Here is a 20,718-nt window from a genome sequence, read left to right on the forward strand (position 1 = left end):
TATGTTAAACATTACCTCTAGTATGTCAGCGCCAGCATTTTGGTTGCCTCCTCCCCAATAAGCCACAATTGTGCCCCCTTATGCAAGAATTGCTGCCCATGTGCCAGTTCCAACATCGTGCCATGGGTGCCCAAAGAATTTGCTCCAGTATGCCAGTGCCAGAATTTTTCCATGAGTGTCCCCAAATGCCAAGTATTACCTCTAGAATGGCAGTGCCAATATTTTGTCACAGGTGCGTGTCATGCTAAGAATTGTATTTAGAATACCAGCGCTAGCCTCTTGCAGTGGTGCCTCTGTATGCCAAGAACTACCTTCTGTGTGCCACGGCCAACTGCAGAATTGAAAGCATAGCACCACATTCTCTATCAAGCTCATATACATTCACTCACTCTAACTCATTCTCAATATAACTCATCCATTCTCAATCACTTTCATTCACTCATCATCATTCACTCTTACTCTCTCATTCAAACTACCTCTCACTTGGACTCACTCATACTCTTCCACTAACTATTTGTCTCACTCACATGTTCTTTCTCACCCAGTCTCACTTACTATCACTCACTCTGACTCACTCGTTCTCCCTCATTTGTGTGCACTCACTCTCACTCACTCTCTAATTCTCACTCACTCATACATTCTCTGTCATAATCACTTGTACTCACCTTTAGTGACTAATTTTTACTCATTCTCACTCATTAAACACATTAATTCTCACTCATAGTTACGTTCATTCACTGCCACTCACTCTCACACATTCTCACTTACATTCATTCTCATTCACACTACCTCACTCTATCCAACACGCTTCACACTCATTCTTATTCATTCTCGCTCACTCACTCACTCTCACAAACACAAACATGCTCAGACAGAAAAAAACGCTCTCATACATACACAGGCTCGCTCTCTCTCACACAAACACATTCTCACCTGCCACAATGGACACAACATACATTTAAACTAATTTTATTTAACTTGCGTCAGCCAACAGTGAATGTCCTGTTACAGCTCCTGTGCTCCATTTTTATTACACTGATAGTGAATAATAAACTATTATTCATTATTGATATGCTAAAAAATTTACAGAAAACAAGGAGAGGAGCCCTGACACAAACAAGGATGACTGCCCTGTGTTCTTGCCACTGGTGTTACCATTTCAGAGGCCAGGGATTAGCAAAAGCAGTGCCAGGAGTTGCAAAGGGTAATCTACGAGTTTCAACTTCAACCAGTGGCGACCTCTAATCAATGCCCATATGCCCATTCCCGACCTCTCAGCTATTCTTTCTATCCAGGTCATCTCATTACTTCTCTCTCTGTATTTCACATGTATTCTTCTCAGTCTGTCTCTCTGATTTATTCCACACCGTTGCTTCTCTTATACCTGTCTCCTGCTCTCTTCTCGGGGGAGTGGTGCCTGCCCCTATAAACATCAATTAAAATAAGAGGAAAACCCTAGACATGAAGAGCATTGTCAAGCTGGTCTTTTCCTATCTTTTTAAAGGTATAGTATGCCCCATTACTTCAGACACTTAGTTCTGTAAAACACCCCTTTCCTTTTTAGAGAATATTACAACCGTCTAGCTGTTGTTGTTCACATTAATCATATTTCCTGTTTTTCACTGGTCCTTACAAATTCTCTCCCTTTTTCGTCTCTATCCCCTCTCTATCTCTCTTTTTTTTTTTTTAACTATTTTTATTAATAACAAGGGTGCATCGGTGCATAGCATAATACAGTCATCTTGGCAGAGCAAAACAAAATATCAACATTGTCCCATTACATATACTGAGCCAGTCCAGCTGTTCCTGGAGGTTGCTCCTCTTTCTATAAAGTACATAATTGAAACAGAATCAAAAATATAGTGGAACAATCGACAGGCCGGATCAGATTAATACATTATTTCTAATGGTCCATCAGTGAGGCTCCGATAGCATCGTCTAATTGGGCCATCAATGTTTGTCTTTCCCTTCTCAATTCCACTGTGGGGGAAATGCAGATGTCCCCCCTATATTTTTTCCACTTTCCCCATTTATGATCCCATTTTTTAGGGCAACCCCGTCCCTTGAACACTGTTTTTTCTGCTATCATTGCACAATCCACGTCCTTCACCCAGTCACTTAATCGGGGAGTCATGGCCGCCCCCCATTTTTGGGCAATGTAGCTATCCCCTCCTCTTACTCATTCACAGACATACTATATTAGTAATGACTTCATTGACAGGTACTGGTTCCCATTTGTAATCTGTGTCCCACCTCTGGCCTTACTAGCTTTGTTTTTCTTCAGCCCCTCATGAGGAGCTTATGAGGTTAGTCAGTTCCTCTCGATTCTTTTGTGTCCTTGATCCGCATCCATTTGGCCATATGTCTACTCATCTTGCTCTAGTCGTTTTGATCTTATTACTGTATGTGGCTTCCTGGTAATTTTGCTTGTACGTTAGGTGTTTGTATGATGCAGCTTTCATTATTTACTTTGGCACTCTGTGTAATTTGGGAGCCTGGCTGCCCTTCCACTGGCAAGTCGTCATTTACTTTGTGGCTGTCCCGACTCTTGCTAACGTGTGAGGTAATTTGTGGTTTTCAACAGCTTCTTATAGTACAGTTCATGGACACTTTTGCTATGTCCTCTCTTTGTTTCCTTATTGGGGTGCCCTGAATTACAGCGCTTGTAAGAGCCTTGTTCCTGCACAAATAATTTTGAGGACAACCTTCTCCGAGTTTCTCTGCCTCCCACATGTAACACTTGCACCTGCTCACTAGAAGTATAAAACCTAGACCCGCTTGATCTAACTTTGGGCAACTGTCTGAGGAGACTTCTGCCTGACATTTATGATTTATGCTGTTTTTGGATAAAATGATTCTGCAGACTCATCCAAGTGCAGAATGCTTGTGTTGTCTTCAACAGGAGTCAGCCAATATGAACTGTGTACAAACAGAGTTTATTTTCTATATTTTGGCGTTAGTTAGGCTTCTGCACCTTGGTACCAGAATGCATTGGAACTGTCTTTCTCACCTGTCTCTAACCTATTCTCCTTTCTCTCAGATGTCTCTTTTATATATAAACACACACACCCCTTGAAACCTGTCTGGCTGGTGTGTCTCTCTGTTCCCCTGGTCGGTAACTCTTACTTTTCTCACTCAGCTGCCAGGCCCTTATGGCCATTGTTTAGCCCCCAGTTCAGGAATGGTGGCAACATTTTCTTTTACAGCAATGATCAGAGTTTCACTGCTGAATGTATTTATGATAGCCAAACATCCCCGTTTGCTGTGGGATAAAAAGAGTTTTAAAAGGCTCATTGGAGCTCAATTTAACTTCTGTTCCTGTCACTCCTTTAGAGACCTCTTAGGCCAGGGGTAGCCAGGGCAGTGCTAGGGGGAGCACGAGTGAAGCCAGGGGTCACAGTTGCGACTCCTGGCAACCCTTAATTGACGTCCATGAGTGCTCCAAAATATACCACCAGCAACATAACACACCCTTACCACTCTCCTGCTGAGTGAGCTAGGCACTTTTGCTACACTTTTTTTGTGTGACTCTTGGATTTTTCACAATCCCTATGACCTCAGGGATATACCATTAATGGCATCACCGCCACTCTGAAAATTGTTCCAGCCTGGCCTGATTACCTGCCAGACAGGATCGGTATCCCCGGGTAGGATTCTGCTGTGCTCAATCACCAAAGGCCTGCTGTTTCCAAATCTGAATTTTCTAGGTGTGGGAACACTGGACCCAATTTTACTGTCTGGTAAATCTGGGGAGGATCAGGCAGGGGATGCATAAGCGCAGCCCTGCCTCACCCAACCACCTCCTACAGCACTGGGAGATCATTGTTAGATCCCTCCTGCCTTGCTCTAGCCTTCCCTGCCCCAGACACAGTCCTATTCCTCTGCCGGCTGTCACTGAATCACAGCATCCCTGCTCCCATATACGTACATGCTCAAAGTAGGTGTTAAATAAGGGCACAATAAGACCCGTTTTTAGGTCGAGCCTAGCGTTGCAGCGCATGCATTGCTCGCTTTGCGAGGCATGCAGTATTCAATATAGCGTGGAAGCTTCGTGGAAGCTCCGCCCACTCTCCGCCCATCATTTTCATTGGCTTGGCTCTTAAATGCTGCCTTCCGATTGGTTGTAGGCTTGTTAGTCCCTCCTTATGACGGCCATGTCGTCATTTGTGTCCTTCCATGGTTACTGGCCCCTTTACTGCTCAGACTACTTTCTTCCCGTGCCCCCCCTCCCACATTTCGATTCCTTCTTCCCGTTCCCCCGTCATGCCTTGTCGCCCGCCCGCACTCCTATTTGCAATGCAATAGGTCTCGTGTAAATGCGAGTCCTATTGCATTGCAAATGCTTGTTTTTGCAGTAACCAATGGGCGCAAGCATGCTGTCTCTCTCAACCAATCACAGCCTTCACTGCTATCAGGGCAGGAGTCCTGAGCCACAGGAAGCGACGCGATCCTGACACGTAATCAGGCCGGGTGGCTGCCTTCGCCGGAAGTCTACCCTGTGCCTGTGTTCGGCTGCTGAGAGCGGTAGAGGGGCCACAGTCAATCCAGAACTTGTGGACCCCTGTGTGCTGTGATTTATTTAGATGCCAGTATGCTTTATTCGGAGCCCATCCTGCAGTATTTTATTGGAAGCTCTTACTGTTGTTATATTTAGAGCACAGTCTGCGGTGTAATTTATAGCCAAGTGTGCTGTGTGTTTTTACGGAGAGCTCAATATAGTGACCCGGGCACAATATATGTCCCTGGCCCGGAAGTGCCCTATCTTGAACTTGAAGTGGCATCTGTTGTTTGCTTCTATTTATTGGTGACTTAACAGGTTTTACAACCTTCAGCAAATACAGCGTTCCCCAGGTTCTTCTGCGTAACTTTACGTTCCTTTCGACCAGTCACACTGCCCGTGTCCAAACAATCTATAGTATTTTACCAAGTTGTTAACTCCTTGTAAGTTAAGGTAAAAAAAACTGCCCTGCTTTATCACTTTGGGAGAGAAAGTAAAATGTTACCCCCGTGCTCTACTAGTTTCCAAAATGCAGACAAATAACACCGCAGTGGAATCTTTGCCTTTCTCTTTTTTGAATTTCCTTCCTTTATGCCAGCTGAGGTAGCCAGTGTGATTGAATATCATGGTAAAACACAAGGGTCGTCATTTTCACTGCCTCTGCTGTTGTTACCTCACCTCTGAGGCATGAAGGCAGATATCACCCACTGGGCTTCAGCCCACCGCCCGTCACCTGCAGTGGGCTGGCAGACTGGGGAGGGTTTGCTGGCTGCCAGCCTGACCTGTTAGACCGCCCCTCTGAAGCATACATTTCGCGTAGTAACACAAGTACATTCAACAGGGCTGTGCCTTAATTTGTGGGGGGGCGTTTCCCCCCTTCAGGTGTGTCCTTCCCCTCTTACTGCTTTGCATCATGATTTCCATCTCATATACGAGAAGAAGTAGTGATACTTAATGTTACCACTACTCTTAATGAACCTATAGAAAACATTTGATAGCAGCAGCAGGATGAAAGCTGCTGCAATCAGAAATCACCCCATCCCCCAAAACAAAGCAGGGGACCCTTATCATTCTCATTGCAATAAAAGCTGCGTTGTAAGCGCCCATCATAGGGCTATTTAGACAGTGACAGTCCTATGTTGGAAGAGGTTTGCCTCAGAAAGAAAACATTTAGGAAATTAGCGCTCTGCGTGACATGGATAATTTCAGTCGTTTATTTTCTTTTCTTCGTGGCAGTATAGCAGAGCAGTGCGGCATAAACTGTCAATAACAATATATTGCTATATTAATGCAATTCAGAATATATGTCCAGTATATGACTGACTGCAGGTGCCTTTCCCACAGAGGTGGAAGCGCAGAGGCATGGGTCTGTCTTGGCTGTAAGGCTGGGTGCAGGAGCAGAGTTATTAACATTTTTGGATGTAAATTGTACAACAAACACTGTGTAAAAATAGTATAAAGTCGTTTAAAATTCAAAAAAGTGTATTTCTTTAAAATGTAGAAGTGTTTCACATTATCACTTCTGAGTATATCATTGCATTGAGAGGTATTTACTGAAAGTGAATTTAGAAAACATTTATATTTGCTCCATCCTAGGAGCAGTGCAATTAGTTAACTTTGAGCCAAGTCAGTTGTCTTGTGCACCCTATTTGTGGCCTAGATTCGTATTATACATGTAGCAATGTCAAACATAAGATAGGTTTTTAGGTCGAGCATTCGAGACCGCTTGTATATATATACTTTAGTATATACTTATATGTGTATGTACTTTGTGAGCTCTGGAGATCAGCCTTAGGACTTGTCTGCTTCCACTTAGGAACTTTTTTTTCTGTTCAACTGCCTCTATATAACTGTCTTGATAGAAAACGACTAGCAGTGGTCAATAAAATAAAAGAATTGCTTTCTGCTTAGGGACTTTCTTTTTTTTCTGTCAATTTCCTCTATTTAACTTTCTTGATAGAAAACGACTAGCAGAGGCCAGTAAAATACCAGAATCACTTTAGCATTCTCTAGATTCAAGTTGTTAGACCTGTCAGCCCTTTGGGTGGTCCCTCCTCATCATTATTTATTTTGTCCCACTTTTGCCTCAAACCCTGTTTGAATTTTTCCTTTTTGGGAACCACCAGACTTTTTCGTGTTGCTACAGATTCAGGGAGCCATTTTAGCTACCCCTGAAACTTCTGTCTGAGGGCCTGAAGCACAAGATGGTGGCCACCTGTGACATCACCAGCATCCACTGGAACCTACCAGCACCTTCCAGAACATTCCAGGAGATTCCAGAACTCTGTGACAGTTGGAGGCCGTTTAGAATGTTGGGAGGATAAGAGAGGCAGTTGGCAGTTGGAGCTGGCAGTTGGCACCTGACTGGTGAAGAGAGAGGAGCACAACAGTGAAGGAGGAAGGAGTGAAGCAGCAGGGGTGGAAACTTGTGCCTGGAGTGGGGTCCATAAACCCACCCTTGATACTTGTCCCTACTGATGGATCCCAGCCTATAGCCCTGTGTGGGAAGAAGACAGAAAAACCCATCCTAAGGTCCTGGACAGCAGGAACAGGCCTTAGAACCAAGAAAACAGCAAGATTCTGACCTGAGAACTGGTTTCCCTGGAGTCCGGCGTCGAGTAGCCTGAAGATCTGGAGCCCGAGGTGGAGAAGCGGCGCTGACTGAAGTAGCAGACGTCGTACCCGGAGCCGCCTGAGGTCGTGAGAGGGCGCCGACGGAGGTCGTGAGGAATACCAGAGGTCGAGGAGGAAGTGAACCGAGGTCGAGCGAGCGGCGTCATCGGAGGAGTGAAGTCCGCCCTCCGGAGTCGTCGGAGACCGAGGTAGAGGAGCACCGGAGGTCGGGAGTGAGGATCGCACTCCGGAGTCGCCCGGAACCTGTGAGGAGGAACACCGGAGGTCGGGGGTGAGGATCGCACCCCGGAGTCGCCGGAAGTCGACATCGAGGCCAGACCGGCCGACGTCATTGGAGCCGAGAGCGCCATCGGACCGGAGCCGCCCAAAGTCGACATCGTGAAGAGACTGCCCGACGCCGTCGAATCGGAGGTCGAGATCGAACCGAGGCCACCGACATCGGACCGGAACCGCCTACCGGCGTCGTCAAAGAACTGACATTGTGCCGAGGCCGCCGAGACCGAACCGGAACCGCCTCACGGCGTCGACACGACTCCAGCGGCGTCGGAACATCAGAAAAAGGGCAGTAAGTGGAGTAGGGGGCGCCTAAGGCCCTGTGGAGACCTGAGAGACTGCTCTAAGGGGCTAGGGAGGTGCTGAAACCAACCTGACTGTGCCAGGGGTGAACTGGGACTAACTTAGAGAGGTTGTGTGGAGAGAGAAAGCCAGGGCATTGGTATTCCCCCCCTTTGATCTACCTCAGTTTAGGCCTCAGCCTTGTCCCAGCCAGGGAGTAGCCCCCCCCTCAAGCCTTCCACAACCCTACAAGCTGTGCCTGGGCCAAATCAGCCCTTAAGAATTGAAGTGTCATCTGATTATATGAGTGTTGCTGTATACTTTTAATTATTTATTGGGGGGTACTGTATTTATTGAGTTTTTACCTATTTATTGCTGCACTATATTTATAGGTCCACAGGACTTGTTGGTGTACAATATTTATTGGTACAGTATTTATTGCCTCAAAGTATTTAATTGTCTGTATATATTGCACTTGTATTTATGCCCTGTTATTTATGATCACCCCTATTTATTTCATCAAACAGCCAATATTTCTTTGACCTGCACTAATTGAAATTTGTATATTGTGATTGACCTATTTATTTTTCCAATCAGCAACTAAGAGAAAAAGATAAAGAAAGAATATTTTCATAATTTTTACGGTGTAGAGTCGTTTTTGGAACGGATGCACGCATGGTTATTGTATGGGTATATTGTATGCTTAGCACTGCGCCTGTTTCCTGACCACTCGAGCCAAGCTACCACAGTGTGTTCGGGGAGTCCACCACCACCCTGCGGAGTGGGAGTGGGCTGTTTCCAACATAAATTGGTGTTCAGTGGTGGGATTGAGCTGTGCCTACGTATACTCAACAATAACTGTGGGTAGTCCATAGGCCTACACCGGGAGTTTTCTCAAAAGCGGCCTTCCTAATTGTGGGTTTTTGTTTTTTCCAAATTTACTCTGGTGGTGGGAGGAGGTATTATTAAAGGTACCCCCCTGCATAGTTACTGCACAAAACCTGTCCTCTAACCTGAGTGGGCAAGATGGAGTTTGTACTAGAAAATCTAGAAACGTACACTGTGGCCCAACTCAGGGAGTTTTGCCAGCGGGAGGGGGTGTACTGTCCCCCAGGAGCAAAGAAGGGTGCACTCCAAACCAGCTTAAGGGCTTGGGGGGAGGCACGCCGAGAAAGCAAGGCTGAGGAGGAAGACAGGGATGGAGAGCCTGATACCGAGGGGGCTGAAATGTACCAACCTGAGGTGGGGAACCTGTCAGCAGGGCCCAGAACCATTTCTAGGAAGGGCAGCAGTGCCTCTAGCGGTGGCTTGTCTGAAGTGGAGCTAACAGACCGGAGGGAGAAAAGACAGCTCACATAGGACTTAGCAAGGCTGGAAAAGGAGAAGGAGGAGCAGAGGATGGCCCATGAATTACGACTGAAAGAAATAGATCTTCAGATCTTGAGAATCGGGGCACAACCTGTTCCTAATGGTGGCAGCCAGACCCAAGAGATCACCAGGGAATCTAAACCATACCTGCCAAAGGACATAGTCGCTAGCTATGGGGTGGGTGATGATATCGCCAAGTGGCTAGCAGCCTATGAGGTCTCGCTGAGGGCCCATGGGGTTCCAGAGAAGTACTGGGGAGGGGGATTGTACAAGTACATGCCTCCAGCTGGTAGGGATGCTTTATTGGCCCTCGAGGAGGATGAGCAGACCCACTACCCCACCATGAAACTGGCGCTCATCAGAAAGTTTGGACTAACACCTGAAAAGTACAGACAGAAGTTCAGGGGTAGTCACAAACTGGGCACGCAGAATTGGGTGGACTTCCTGGACTATGCAAAGAAGGCAATGGAAGGTTGGATCCAGGGCAGTGAAGTGAGGAACTACGAGGAGTTGTTTGACCTAGTACTGAAGGAACACCTGCTCGAGAAATGTTTCCCTGAACTGCGGCAACACCTGGTGGATAGCAAGCTGACCAGTCCCCGGAAGCTTGCTGAGGAGGCGGACATTTGGGCTAGTACCCGGGTGTCCACAAGGGGGACTGGAGGGGATACTCAAAAGGCCGGACAGGGCGCCCCCCAGAAGAAAGAGGGAGGGGAAAAGAAAAAGGAGTTCTCCAAAGGCCCCCAAAATAACTTCCAAGGGAAGGGAACAGGATTCACCTCTAAGGCTAACCCACCCAGAAACCCTAATCCTGGCCAGAGTCAGCAGCCGAGGGTTGTCCATTGCTACGAGTGCGGTGGCGTTGGACACTATAAAGGAGATCCGAAGTGCCAGAAACGACCACCCCCTCCCACTGGAGGAAAGACCCCCGGAGTAGCTAGTGCAGTGCTCGGGGAGGAGATGCCCTTAACTAAGGGAAGGGAGTGGGCGGGTGTCACTTTAGTGTCCCTGGGAGAACGGGAGATGGTTCCTAAGATCCAGGTGCCCGCAAATACCGCAAAGTATGGGCAGTGGGTCACCATCAATGGCCAAAGAGGGGAGGCTCTGAGAGACACAGGAGCCAGTATGACTATGGTGCGTAGTCAACTGGTGTCTCCAGAGCAGGTAATTGTTGTTATTGTTATTGTTATTGTTATTTTGGATTTATATCGCGCCCAATCACCTGCAGGTCTCTAGGCGCTCGAAATCTCTAGTTACAACAATAAGCTTGGCAGACATTGCAAGAAAACACTCCCTGGTCTAGCTGACACTCAGAATCCTTCTAAACATCAGTGTTTTTAGCATCTTCCTAAACCGCAGGAGGTTCCCTTCCCTGCGCAGCATCTCAGGCAGCGTGTTCCATAGCTGAGGGACTAACACAGAGAAGGCTCTGCCTCCCTTGGTTACTAATTTGTAACGGGGGCAGACCAGTAGCTGAGAATCTGAAGATCTAAGTGTTCTCACTGGGCTGTACACAACCAAACGATCTGCAATATAGGCGGGAGCCTGGCCATAAATTGCCTTATGGGCCGTACATAGGCTCTTAAATTCCACACGCTCTTTAATGGGGAGCCAGTGCAGGCTATGAAGCAGAGGGGAGGCCTTAGTTCTCCGTGGGAGTCTAAAAATCAGTCGTGCGGCGTCATTCAACACGACCTGTAGTCTATTTGTCAGGGTTTTGGGGAGTCCCAGATAGAGGGCATTCCCATAATCTAGCCTTGAGATAACAGTTGCTGCTACGATTGAGCGCATCATTGATTGAGAGAGGACAGGGGCTAGCTTCCGCAGTTGACGGATCACATTTATGCAGCTTCCCACCACAGAGGAGATTTGACTGGACATTGAGAGATCACAGTCCAGTTTAATCCCCAGACTCTTTACATTCAAACTTGGTTTTGGAGCAAGACCTAACTCTGCTGGCCAGTAGAGGTCATTCCAAGGTGAGGCGGTAGATGGAATCACCAATACCTCAGTCTTGTCTGGGTTAATCTTCAGCAGATTTTCAGTCATCCATTGAACAGTATGCCTCAAGATGTTCTGGGCATTAAGTTGTGCAGTCCTTGTGTTGTCGACACTCAGTAACAGCTGCGTGTCGTCCGCATAATTAAAAACTCTACAGCCCATGCAGGCCAATGATGCAATTAGAGGTTGTAGGTAGAGGTTGAAGAGGAGTGGGGACAGGGCGGAGCCCTGTGGCACCCCACATTCTAAAAACCCCACCTCAGATGTTTCATCCCCTAGTTGTATCTTTTGTGTCCTACCCGAAAGGAAGGATTGCAGCCATTTAAATGCTAAGCCCTTGATCCCAAAATCGCTCAGCCTGTCCAGGAGAAGAGCATGACTGACCGTATCGAACGCCGCTGATAGATCTAGCAAGATCAGGGCGCTCGGTGTCTTACAGTCAGCCATGCCTCTTAATTCATCCAGCACCGAGAGCATCACCAACTCGGTGCTGTGATGAGCTCTGAACCCTGCCTGTCGCTCATGGAGTAGTTGATGAGACTCCAGGTACAAAGACAGGGACTTTAGTACATGCTGTTCCAATATTTTTGAGAAAAAAGGCAGCTGGGAGATGGGCCTGTAGTTTTTCAGTATTGCAGGATCCAGACCAGGTTTCTTCAACAAAGGCCTTACACGAGCCTCCTTGAGTTCTAGCGGTAAATACCCTGTTTCCAAGGACCTATTGAGGAGGGAGATGATGCATTCCTCCAGTACCGGACGGGCTACCCGAAAGACACTGGGTGGGCACGGATCCGATGTACTCCACCCAGCCGCGATGGCTGACGGCAGAACAGGTCACTATCCCGTGGCCGAGGTTCCCTTTGAATGGGGGGGGGTTGCAGGTTCACTTCGAGTTGCCGTAAGCCCTGCCGTGCCAGTCGATTGTCTGCTGGGGAATGATATGGAGCACAACGCTTGGAAGGAGGTGGAATACCGGACTCACACCGAGATGCTGGGTACACCTGACTGGGCCTGTGTTAGCACAAGGTCCGCGACTACCCGAAGAGGGAGTTCATTTCGGCTGGAGCCTGGAACAAAGGCCCAGCCAGCTGCCAGTCAAGGGAAGAACCGAGGACAGGAGGAGCCTGCCTCGGCGTCTCCACCCCGTAGGACGGATAGGCCACCGGAGGTGGTGGACCAGGAGTCTGCGGAGGGGGACGTTACCAACCTGGAGGACCTACCCATCCCGGCCGAGTGGCACGTGGAGGGAGGCCCGTCCAGGGAGGAATTCTGCCAGGGCCAGAGGGAGTGCCCTACCCTTGAGGGGCTGAGGCGACAGGCCGAAGCCCAGGCAGCAGGGAACGTTGAAGGGAACTACAGTGTTTACTGGGAGGATGGCCTCCTCTACAGTGAACCCAAGGCACCCCTACATGGATCGTCACGAGCCTTGGTAGTTCCTCAACGTTATCGAGCCTTCCTTCTGGAGTTGGCTCACGAGATACCATTGGCAGGACACCTGGGGCAAGACAAGACCTTCGCCCGTCTTGTCCCACACTTTTATTGGCCTCAGATGAAAGTGTCGTCCGATACCTACTGCCGGACATGTGTGTCTTGCCAAGCCAGTGGGAAAACAGGGGTGAAGCTGAAAGCTCCCCTGGAACCACTTCCTGTCGTTAGCACCCCCTTTGAAAGGGTGGGCATCGACATTGTGGGTCCGTTAGATCCGCCAACATCAGCTGGTCACAGGTTTATCCTGGTCCTGGTGGATCATGCCACACGGTACCCAGAGGCACTACCTCTGAGGACCATAACAGCACTTGTTGTGGCAAGGGCCCTGATGGGAATCTTTACCCGAGTGGGTTTTCCCAAGGAAGTTGTGTCCGACAGGGGGACCAACTTCATGTCAGCGTATATGCGGGCAATGTGGAAGGAGTGTGGAGTGACATACCGGTTCACCACTCCTTACCACCCCCAGACCAATGGTCTGGTGGAGAGGTTTAACAAAACCTTGAAAGGCATGATCAGAAGTCTGCCTGAAAGCCTGCGGAGGAAATGGGACGTCCTCCTACCCTGTTTACTTTTTTCTTACAGGGAAGTGCCACAGAAGGGAGTGGGCTTCAGCCCCTTCAAGCTTCTGTATGGGCACCCTGTACGTGGACCTCTCAACCTGGTGAGAGACGGATGGGAAAGAACTCCCAGAAAGCTCCCCCAGGATGTGGTGAGCTACATGCTGGCCTTCCGGAGCCAAATGGCTAAGTTGTGGAAGCAAGCTTCTGACAACTTGGAAGCCAGCCAAGCAGTAATGAAGGCGTGGTATGACCACAATGCTCACCCGGTGGAGTTGGAGCCTGGCCAGAAGGTGTGGGTGATCGAACCCGGAGAGCTTAGCGCCCTCCAGGATCGCTGGTCAGGACCCTTTGAGGTGTTGGAGAAGAAGGGTAAGGCTACCTACTTGGTGGACCTGAAGACCCCTCGTCAGCCCCTGCGGGTGCTGCATGCCAACCGCCTCAAACCCCACCACGAGAGGCCCGAAGTCATCTTGATGATGGTGACTGACGGAGGAGAGGACGTGGAAAGCGAGCCTCTCCCTGATCTGTTTGCGTCTCAAGAAAAGGATGGGTCGGTGGAGGGAGTGATTCTCTCCCCATCTCTAACTCCTGAACAGCAGGAGGACTGTCGCCAGGTCCTGGGGCAGTACTCTTCGTTGTTCTCCCTTGTCCCGGGTAGGACTCACCTGTGCGTCCATGACGTGGACACAGGAGACAGCCCACCTGTGAAGTCCAAGATCTACCGGATGTCAGACAAGGTGAAGGCCAGCATTCATAGTGAAGTCATTAAGATGCTGGAGCTAGGAGTGATCGAACCTTCTAGCAGCCCCTGGTCCAGTCCGGTGGTACTAGTACCAAAAGCTGCACCACCGGGTGCCCAACCAGAACTGAGGTTCTGTGTGGACTACCGGGGACTGAATTCAGTGACCAAAACTGATGCTCATCCGATCCCTAGGGCGGATGAATTGATTGACCGGCTGGGAGCTGCCCAATATCTAAGTACCTTTGACCTTACTTCAGGGTACTGGCAGATCTCGTTGACTGATGGAGCAAGGGAAAGGTCAGCCTTCTCCACGCCCAATGGCCACTACCAGTTCTGTGTGATGCCCTTTGGGCTCAAGAACGCACCTGCCACGTTTCAGCGCCTGGTAAACCAGATCCTCACCGGAATGGAGAGTTTCTCTGCTGCTTATCTGGATGACATAGCCGTCTTCAGTAACAGCTGGGAGGATCACTTGCGTCACCTGCAAGCTGTGCTCCAGGCCCTGAGACAAGCTGGATTGACGATCAAGGCCAGCAAGTGCCAGATCGGGCAGGGGTCGGTAGTGTACCTTGGACACTTGGTGGGTAGGGGAGCGGTGCAACCCCTCCAGGCGAAGATCGAGGCCATCATGGCCTGGGAACCCCCCAAGACCCAGACTGAGGTCCGAGCATTTTTGGGCCTCACGGGATATTATCGCCGCTTCGTGAAGGGGTACGGTACCATCGTAGCCCCTCTCACGGAGCTCACGTCCAAGAAACAACCTCGACGGGTAGTCTGGACGGAGGCTTGTCAGCAAGCCTTTGAGAAATTGAAGAAAGCCATGTGCGAGGCCCCGGTCTTAAGGGCCCCAGACTTTTCCAAGAAGTTCATTGTCCAGACAGATGCATCAGAACATGGCATTGGGGCAGTGTTATCGCAACTCAACGAAGAGGGTCTGGATCAACCCGTGGTCTTCCTATCCAGGAGACTACTTCCCAGGGAACAGAAGTGGAGTGCAATAGAGCGTGAAGCCTTTGCAGTGGTATGGGCTCTGAAGAAGTTGCGGCCATACCTGTTTGGCTCGCACTTCCTGGTTCAGACCGACCACAGACCCCTTCGTTGGCTGATGCAAATGAAGGGGGAGAATCCCAAGTTGTTGAGGTGGTCTATTTCCCTACAGGGGATGGACTTTCAGGTGGAACATCGGCCTGGAGTGGACCACGCCAATGCAGACGGTCTCTCAAGGTATTTCCGCCTTAGTGATGAGAACTCCCAAGGGGTTGGGTAGCTCTCCCCACTTTCAGCTGGGGGGGACGCGTGTTAGACCTGTCAGCCCTTTGGGTGGTCCCTCCTCATCATTATTTATTTTGTCCCACTTTTGCCTCAAACCCTGTTTGAATTTTTCCTTTTTGGGAACCACCAGACTTTTTCGTGTTGCTACAGATTCAGGGAGCCATTTTAGCTACCCCTGAAACTTCTGTCTGAGGGCCTGAAGCACAAGATGGTGGCCACCTGTGACATCACCAGCATCCACTGGAACCTACCAGCACCTTCCAGAACATTCCAGGAGATTCCAGAACTCTGTGACAGTTGGAGGCCGTTTAGAATGTTGGGAGGATAAGAGAGGCAGTTGGCAGTTGGAGCTGGCAGTTGGCACCTGACTGGTGAAGAGAGAGGAGCACAACAGTGAAGGAGGAAGGAGTGAAGCAGCAGGGGTGGAAACTTGTGCCTGGAGTGGGGTCCATAAACCCACCCTTGATACTTGTCCCTACTGATGGATCCCAGCCTATAGCCCTGTGTGGGAAGAAGACAGAAAAACCCATCCTAAGGTCCTGGACAGCAGGAACAGGCCTTAGAACCAAGAAAACAGCAAGATTCTGACCTGAGAACTGGTTTCCCTGGAGTCCGGCGTCGAGTAGCCTGAAGATCTGGAGCCCGAGGTGGAGAAGCGGCGCTGACTGAAGTAGCAGACGTCGTACCCGGAGCCGCCTGAGGTCGTGAGAGGGCGCCGACGGAGGTCGTGAGGAATACCAGAGGTCGAGGAGGAAGTGAACCGAGGTCGAGCGAGCGGCGTCATCGGAGGAGTGAAGTCCGCCCTCCGGAGTCGTCGGAGACCGAGGTAGAGGAGCACCGGAGGTCGGGAGTGAGGATCGCACTCCGGAGTCGCCCGGAACCTGTGAGGAGGAACACCGGAGGTCGGGGTGAGGATCGCACCCCGGAGTCGCCGGAAGTCGACATCGAGGCCAGACCGGCCGACGTCATCGGAGCCGAGAGCGCCATCGGACCGGAGCCGCCCAAAGTCGACATCGTGAAGAGACTGCCCGACGCCGTCGAATCGGAGGTCGAGATCGAACCGAGGCCACCGACATCGGACCGGAACCGCCTACCGGCGTCGTCAAAGAACTGACATTGTGCCGAGGCCGCCGAGACCGAACCGGAACCGCCTCACGGCGTCGACACGACTCCAGCGGCGTCGGAACATCAGAAAAAGGGCAGTAAGTGGAGTAGGGGGCGCCTAAGGCCCTGTGGAGACCTGAGAGACTGCTCTAAGGGGCTAGGGAGGTGCTGAAACCAACCTGACTGTGCCAGGGGTGAACTGGGACTAACCTAGAGAGGTTGTGTGGAGAGAGAAAGCCAGGGCATTGGTATTCCCCCCCTTTGATCTACCTCAGTTTAGGCCTCAGCCTTGTCCCAGCCAGGGAGTAGCCCCCCCCTCAAGCCTTCCACAACCCTACAAGCTGTGCCTGGGCCAAATCAGCCCTTAAGAATTGAAGTGTCATCTGATTATATGAGTGTTGCTGTATACTTTTAATTATTTATTGGGGGGTACTGTATTTATTGAGTTTTTACCTATTTATTGCTGCACTATATTTATAGGTCCACAGGACTTGTTGGTGTACAATATTTATTGGTACAGTATTTATTGCCTCAAAGTATTTAATTGTCTGTATATATTGCACTTGTATTTATGCCCTGTTATTTATGATCACCCCTATTTATTTCATCAAACAGCCAATATTTCTTTGACCTGCACTAATTGAAATTTGTATATTGTGATTGACCTATTTATTTTTCCAATCAGCAACTAAGAGAAAAAGATAAAGAAAGAATATTTTCATAATTTTTACGGTGTAGAGTCGTTTTTGGAACGGATGCACGCATGGTTATTGTATGGGTATATTGTATGCTTAGCACTGCGCCTGTTTCCTGACCACTCGAGCCAAGCTACCACAGTGTGTTCGGGGAGTCCACCACCACCCTGCGGAGTGGGAGTGGGCTGTTTCCAACACAAGTCCATAGACATTGTCTTCCATGAGCACCCAAAGACAATAATATTTTTTTCAAATCTTGTATTTTCAGTGATATGACCACCGAAGGCCCTGATTTTATATTAAAAACAGAGCTTTGGACTATACCATTTCCCGCTGAAAGGCAATATTTTTCTCCATGTGTTCCCATATTTGGCGTGTCACACAATTTGGTGCTTACTTTCCCTCAATGTTAAAAACAGTAGATGTTTCAGCACCCAGGCTAATGTGCTGCATAGCTAAATGCATATAATGTCCCAAAGGCGAGACCGATTGCATTGCAAATGCTTGTTCTCCCTGTAATGTAGACCAAATGAGACTTTTCACCTGGGATAACCCGATTCACGTGATATTGCCCATTGTGGCTGGAAATGCCCTGAATATCCAGATTTAGGTGTGGGATATGGGCTGGAATCAAATTGTCGGCCAGGGTATCCATGCACCTAAATCTGAGTCACTCGAATACTGGGTCTAAAAATAACAGTATGGTGTGCCACTAACTATCAGCAAAATATGGCTACCCACGAGGAACCTCTGATCCAACAATGATGCCCTAGCATGTCAAAGAATACCCAAATGAGCCATGCACTAAGCAAAAACAAAGTCAGTTCCAAAGGTGGGAGCACTCTGGGCTCCCACCTTTGGAACTGACTTGAAGCAACCTTAAGATGTAAATTTGAACTATCTCAATATTAGAAAGTATCTGAAAACCACAGGTTTCAAGAATGCTTTTGGTACACCAACGTTAGAAAAAAATCACTCCTTATTGCCATCCCTGGAATGGGCCCCAGCAAGGCTGAAGACAGTCCACCACCAACCCTCTGAGACCTTGGCAGGACTGAGTGTCCACCCCAAATATAGGCCTTACTTCTGGTATGGTACGAGGAATTTTGAGACTTTTCACCGCAGGGCAAGCACCAACGCACTCAACGCCGGTGTTTGCCCCATGATGATTGAAATTTTTTAAGGGGGTGCCCCTTGTACGCCTCCACACGGGCATTTCACCACCTCCAGGTGCAGCACTATTTAATTAAGCGCTGCATTGCAGGCTGCAAAATGACCATCGGCATTAAAAACGGGGCTTATAGTCTGCTTATCGGTATGAAGCGGCAGCACCTCCCCTAAGGCAGAGGAGCGTCGCCCCACAGGAAAAATAAAATGATAATAACAATGTTATTATCATTTTATGTTTTACGATTGACTGGCGATGTAAAGGTGCAGCCAGGCAGGCTGTGCTGGCTGCAGAGCAGGGGGAGGAGTGGTGGGCACTCTGTAAAGTGCGCATGACAGTTTGGCCGGCTGTCTCAGGCCAGTCAGTCATGCGCACTTTGCATGTTCCCCACCAGACTGCAATACACAGCCTAGTGGGGAACCTTCCAGGCTCCAAGTCTCCGTCTGAGCACCAAACAACGGTACTCAGACCAATCACAACGCTGCTGTAAGGCAGCGTTGAGATTGGCTTGGGGAGTCTGAGAGCCTGGGTTCTACCTGTGTCATGGACGAAGAGGATGGAGGAGAGCTGGCCGCTGGGAAGTACGTGCATCTTTTTCTTTTTTTCCCCCCTTTTTCTTATTTTTCTTTTTTTTAACACCCCCCAAGCAGCCCCCCACCCACATTGAGGGAGTTTTCATTGGGCATCTGTTTATTTTCTCTGCTTAAAGCACCTTTGCAGCCTGCTGTTGAGAGAAAGTGTGAGAGGAAGAGAGGGTGGAAGAGGTAGGTCAGAGCAAGCGCCGGGAAGTAAGAAAGGACGTGGCAGAGGAGATACTGCTTAGCAGTGAGCAGTGCCAAAGATAGGGGTGGGAAAGATCTGGTTGAGGGGAGGAACAAGTGAACCAGAAAGTGGGACAGGATATGGGGGAAAGGAGGAGGAGAGGGTGTCAAAATTAATTCTTTAAACAGTCCTGATGCTGAGTGAGGACAAACGCTCTTGCCAGGGTGATTTCACCAAAAATAGTTTTGTTGGGAGGTAATATAATCTGTTCGGTAGCAGGCAGTGTGTGGACTGGACTACAGATTGTGATTCAAGAAGTGTTAAAACGTGCAACCAGTTGCCAATGCGCTTCTGTTTTGGTAGCAAAGCAGAACAGTTAAGATATTCTCTTCTAATTGGTAGCATGATGGCCACAGACATAACTAGGGTGTCAGAGCGGCAATTGAACATAATACAGTACTGTGTGTGGATACATTGCCACTTATACCATTTGTTGCTTGTCTGTTTTTCAAAAGGTGCTGATGTTGCAGTAAGATTTCTGTCAAAAGACATTGATTTGGAGGTGCAGTTACCCTTCGGGTCTCATACGCGAGAGTTCCTGTTGTGCATCAGTAAGTCTTACCCAGGTATGGAACAGTATTGTACATCCATCTGTCTGCACCCATCAGCCAGGGGCCGGCTGAAGAGGCAAGCCTTGGCATAGTGTACACATGTTAAAGAGGGCCTGAGCTACCTGTTGAGTAGCTACTGGTGTGCTGACAGGTTTCGATGTAATGCTCACTTTATCTATCCAGCACTTGATAGGACTGGGTGGCAGTCCAGGCTAGGCACCAGTGCACTGTACATCTCCATCAAGAAATGACTTATTTAGCCACTCTAGTGTAAAGAAACGTTGATCTCTGACCACTGTTAAAGAAAAGGAATTCCTTGCCTGTTTCTGGGCTGCATTTCCAGCTAGTAATACACTTTTTGATCAAAAAGTGAGCTCACATCTCTCTTTAACTGATACTAACTCTCCTGGCCCTTTTCTGATATCATTAAATGAATGATTCCCCTCCTCAGTGGAGTCTTTGCATGTAAATATTCCAAGCTGGAGCTAGGATTCCCTGTACACTTTTGCAAACTTATTGTTGGAAACTGTGAAGAAAGGTTTGGCCAAACAACCTTTCTTTTAATTGAACCAAGTATCCTGAGCTCCTGCTCCCTGAAAGATAGACTGTAAACTCAACATAAGGTAGAAAAGAACATAACATAACTAATAAACACTATACATTGCTTTTTTGCCCATCATAAGCCTGTAGACATATACCTTCATTACTCGTGCAACTGAGAGTAAATTGAACAACCATCATGTTCACTGATAGCCTGTATTTTCCACCACACTTAAAGCTCTTGTATATAGCCATCCATTATCCATACGTTTGGAGGCATCCTGACATCAGTATAAAACACCAGACCTTTGAATATATAGGTAGGGCCAAACACAGGTCAATTTCCATAAAAAGAAAACTTACTTAGCAAAAAACAGCCATTGTTAAATAGAACGTATTAAAACTGTATAGAAAGGAAATTTTCTATTTTACTGAACCATAAGCTTACCGTTATCTTGAAATCAATGCATGTCCCTTACGAATCTGCTACAATAATTCTTAAAATGTTAAGGAAGAAAGCAAAAATTATTAAAATGCTAAGTACAAACCAATATGCAAAGAAAGAAGGAAGATTAATATGCATGGTTCCTATAACATTCCCCCCTGTTTCATTACCTTGAAATACATCTAATTAGATTTTTAAATTTCAATTGGTCAGTTTAATTTTATACCTAAAATCTTGATGAGCTCAGTCCTAGTCTAAACACATGCATCAAATAT

General features: G+C 48.3%; 1 protein-coding gene across 2 annotated transcripts in view; it reads left to right on the forward strand.

Annotated features, from left to right (window-relative positions):
* INPP5B (inositol polyphosphate-5-phosphatase B) overlaps nucleotides 1–20,718 on the forward strand; it is a 957,269-nt gene that overhangs the window by 112,300 nt on the left and 824,251 nt on the right. The window contains exon 6 of one of the 2 annotated variants that reach the window (XM_085647875.1): nucleotides 19,363–19,473. In XM_085647875.1, coding sequence (XP_085504001.1) covers nucleotides 19,363–19,473 — 111 coding nt within the window. The remainder of the gene's footprint in view (nucleotides 1–19,362; nucleotides 19,474–20,718) is intronic. The other variant, XM_085647876.1, reaches the window with a different exon arrangement.

The sequence above is a fragment of the Triturus cristatus genome, chromosome 3_2, assembly GCF_964204655.1.
Source record: "Triturus cristatus chromosome 3_2, aTriCri1.1, whole genome shotgun sequence".
Taxonomy (NCBI): domain Eukaryota; kingdom Metazoa; phylum Chordata; class Amphibia; order Caudata; family Salamandridae; genus Triturus; species Triturus cristatus.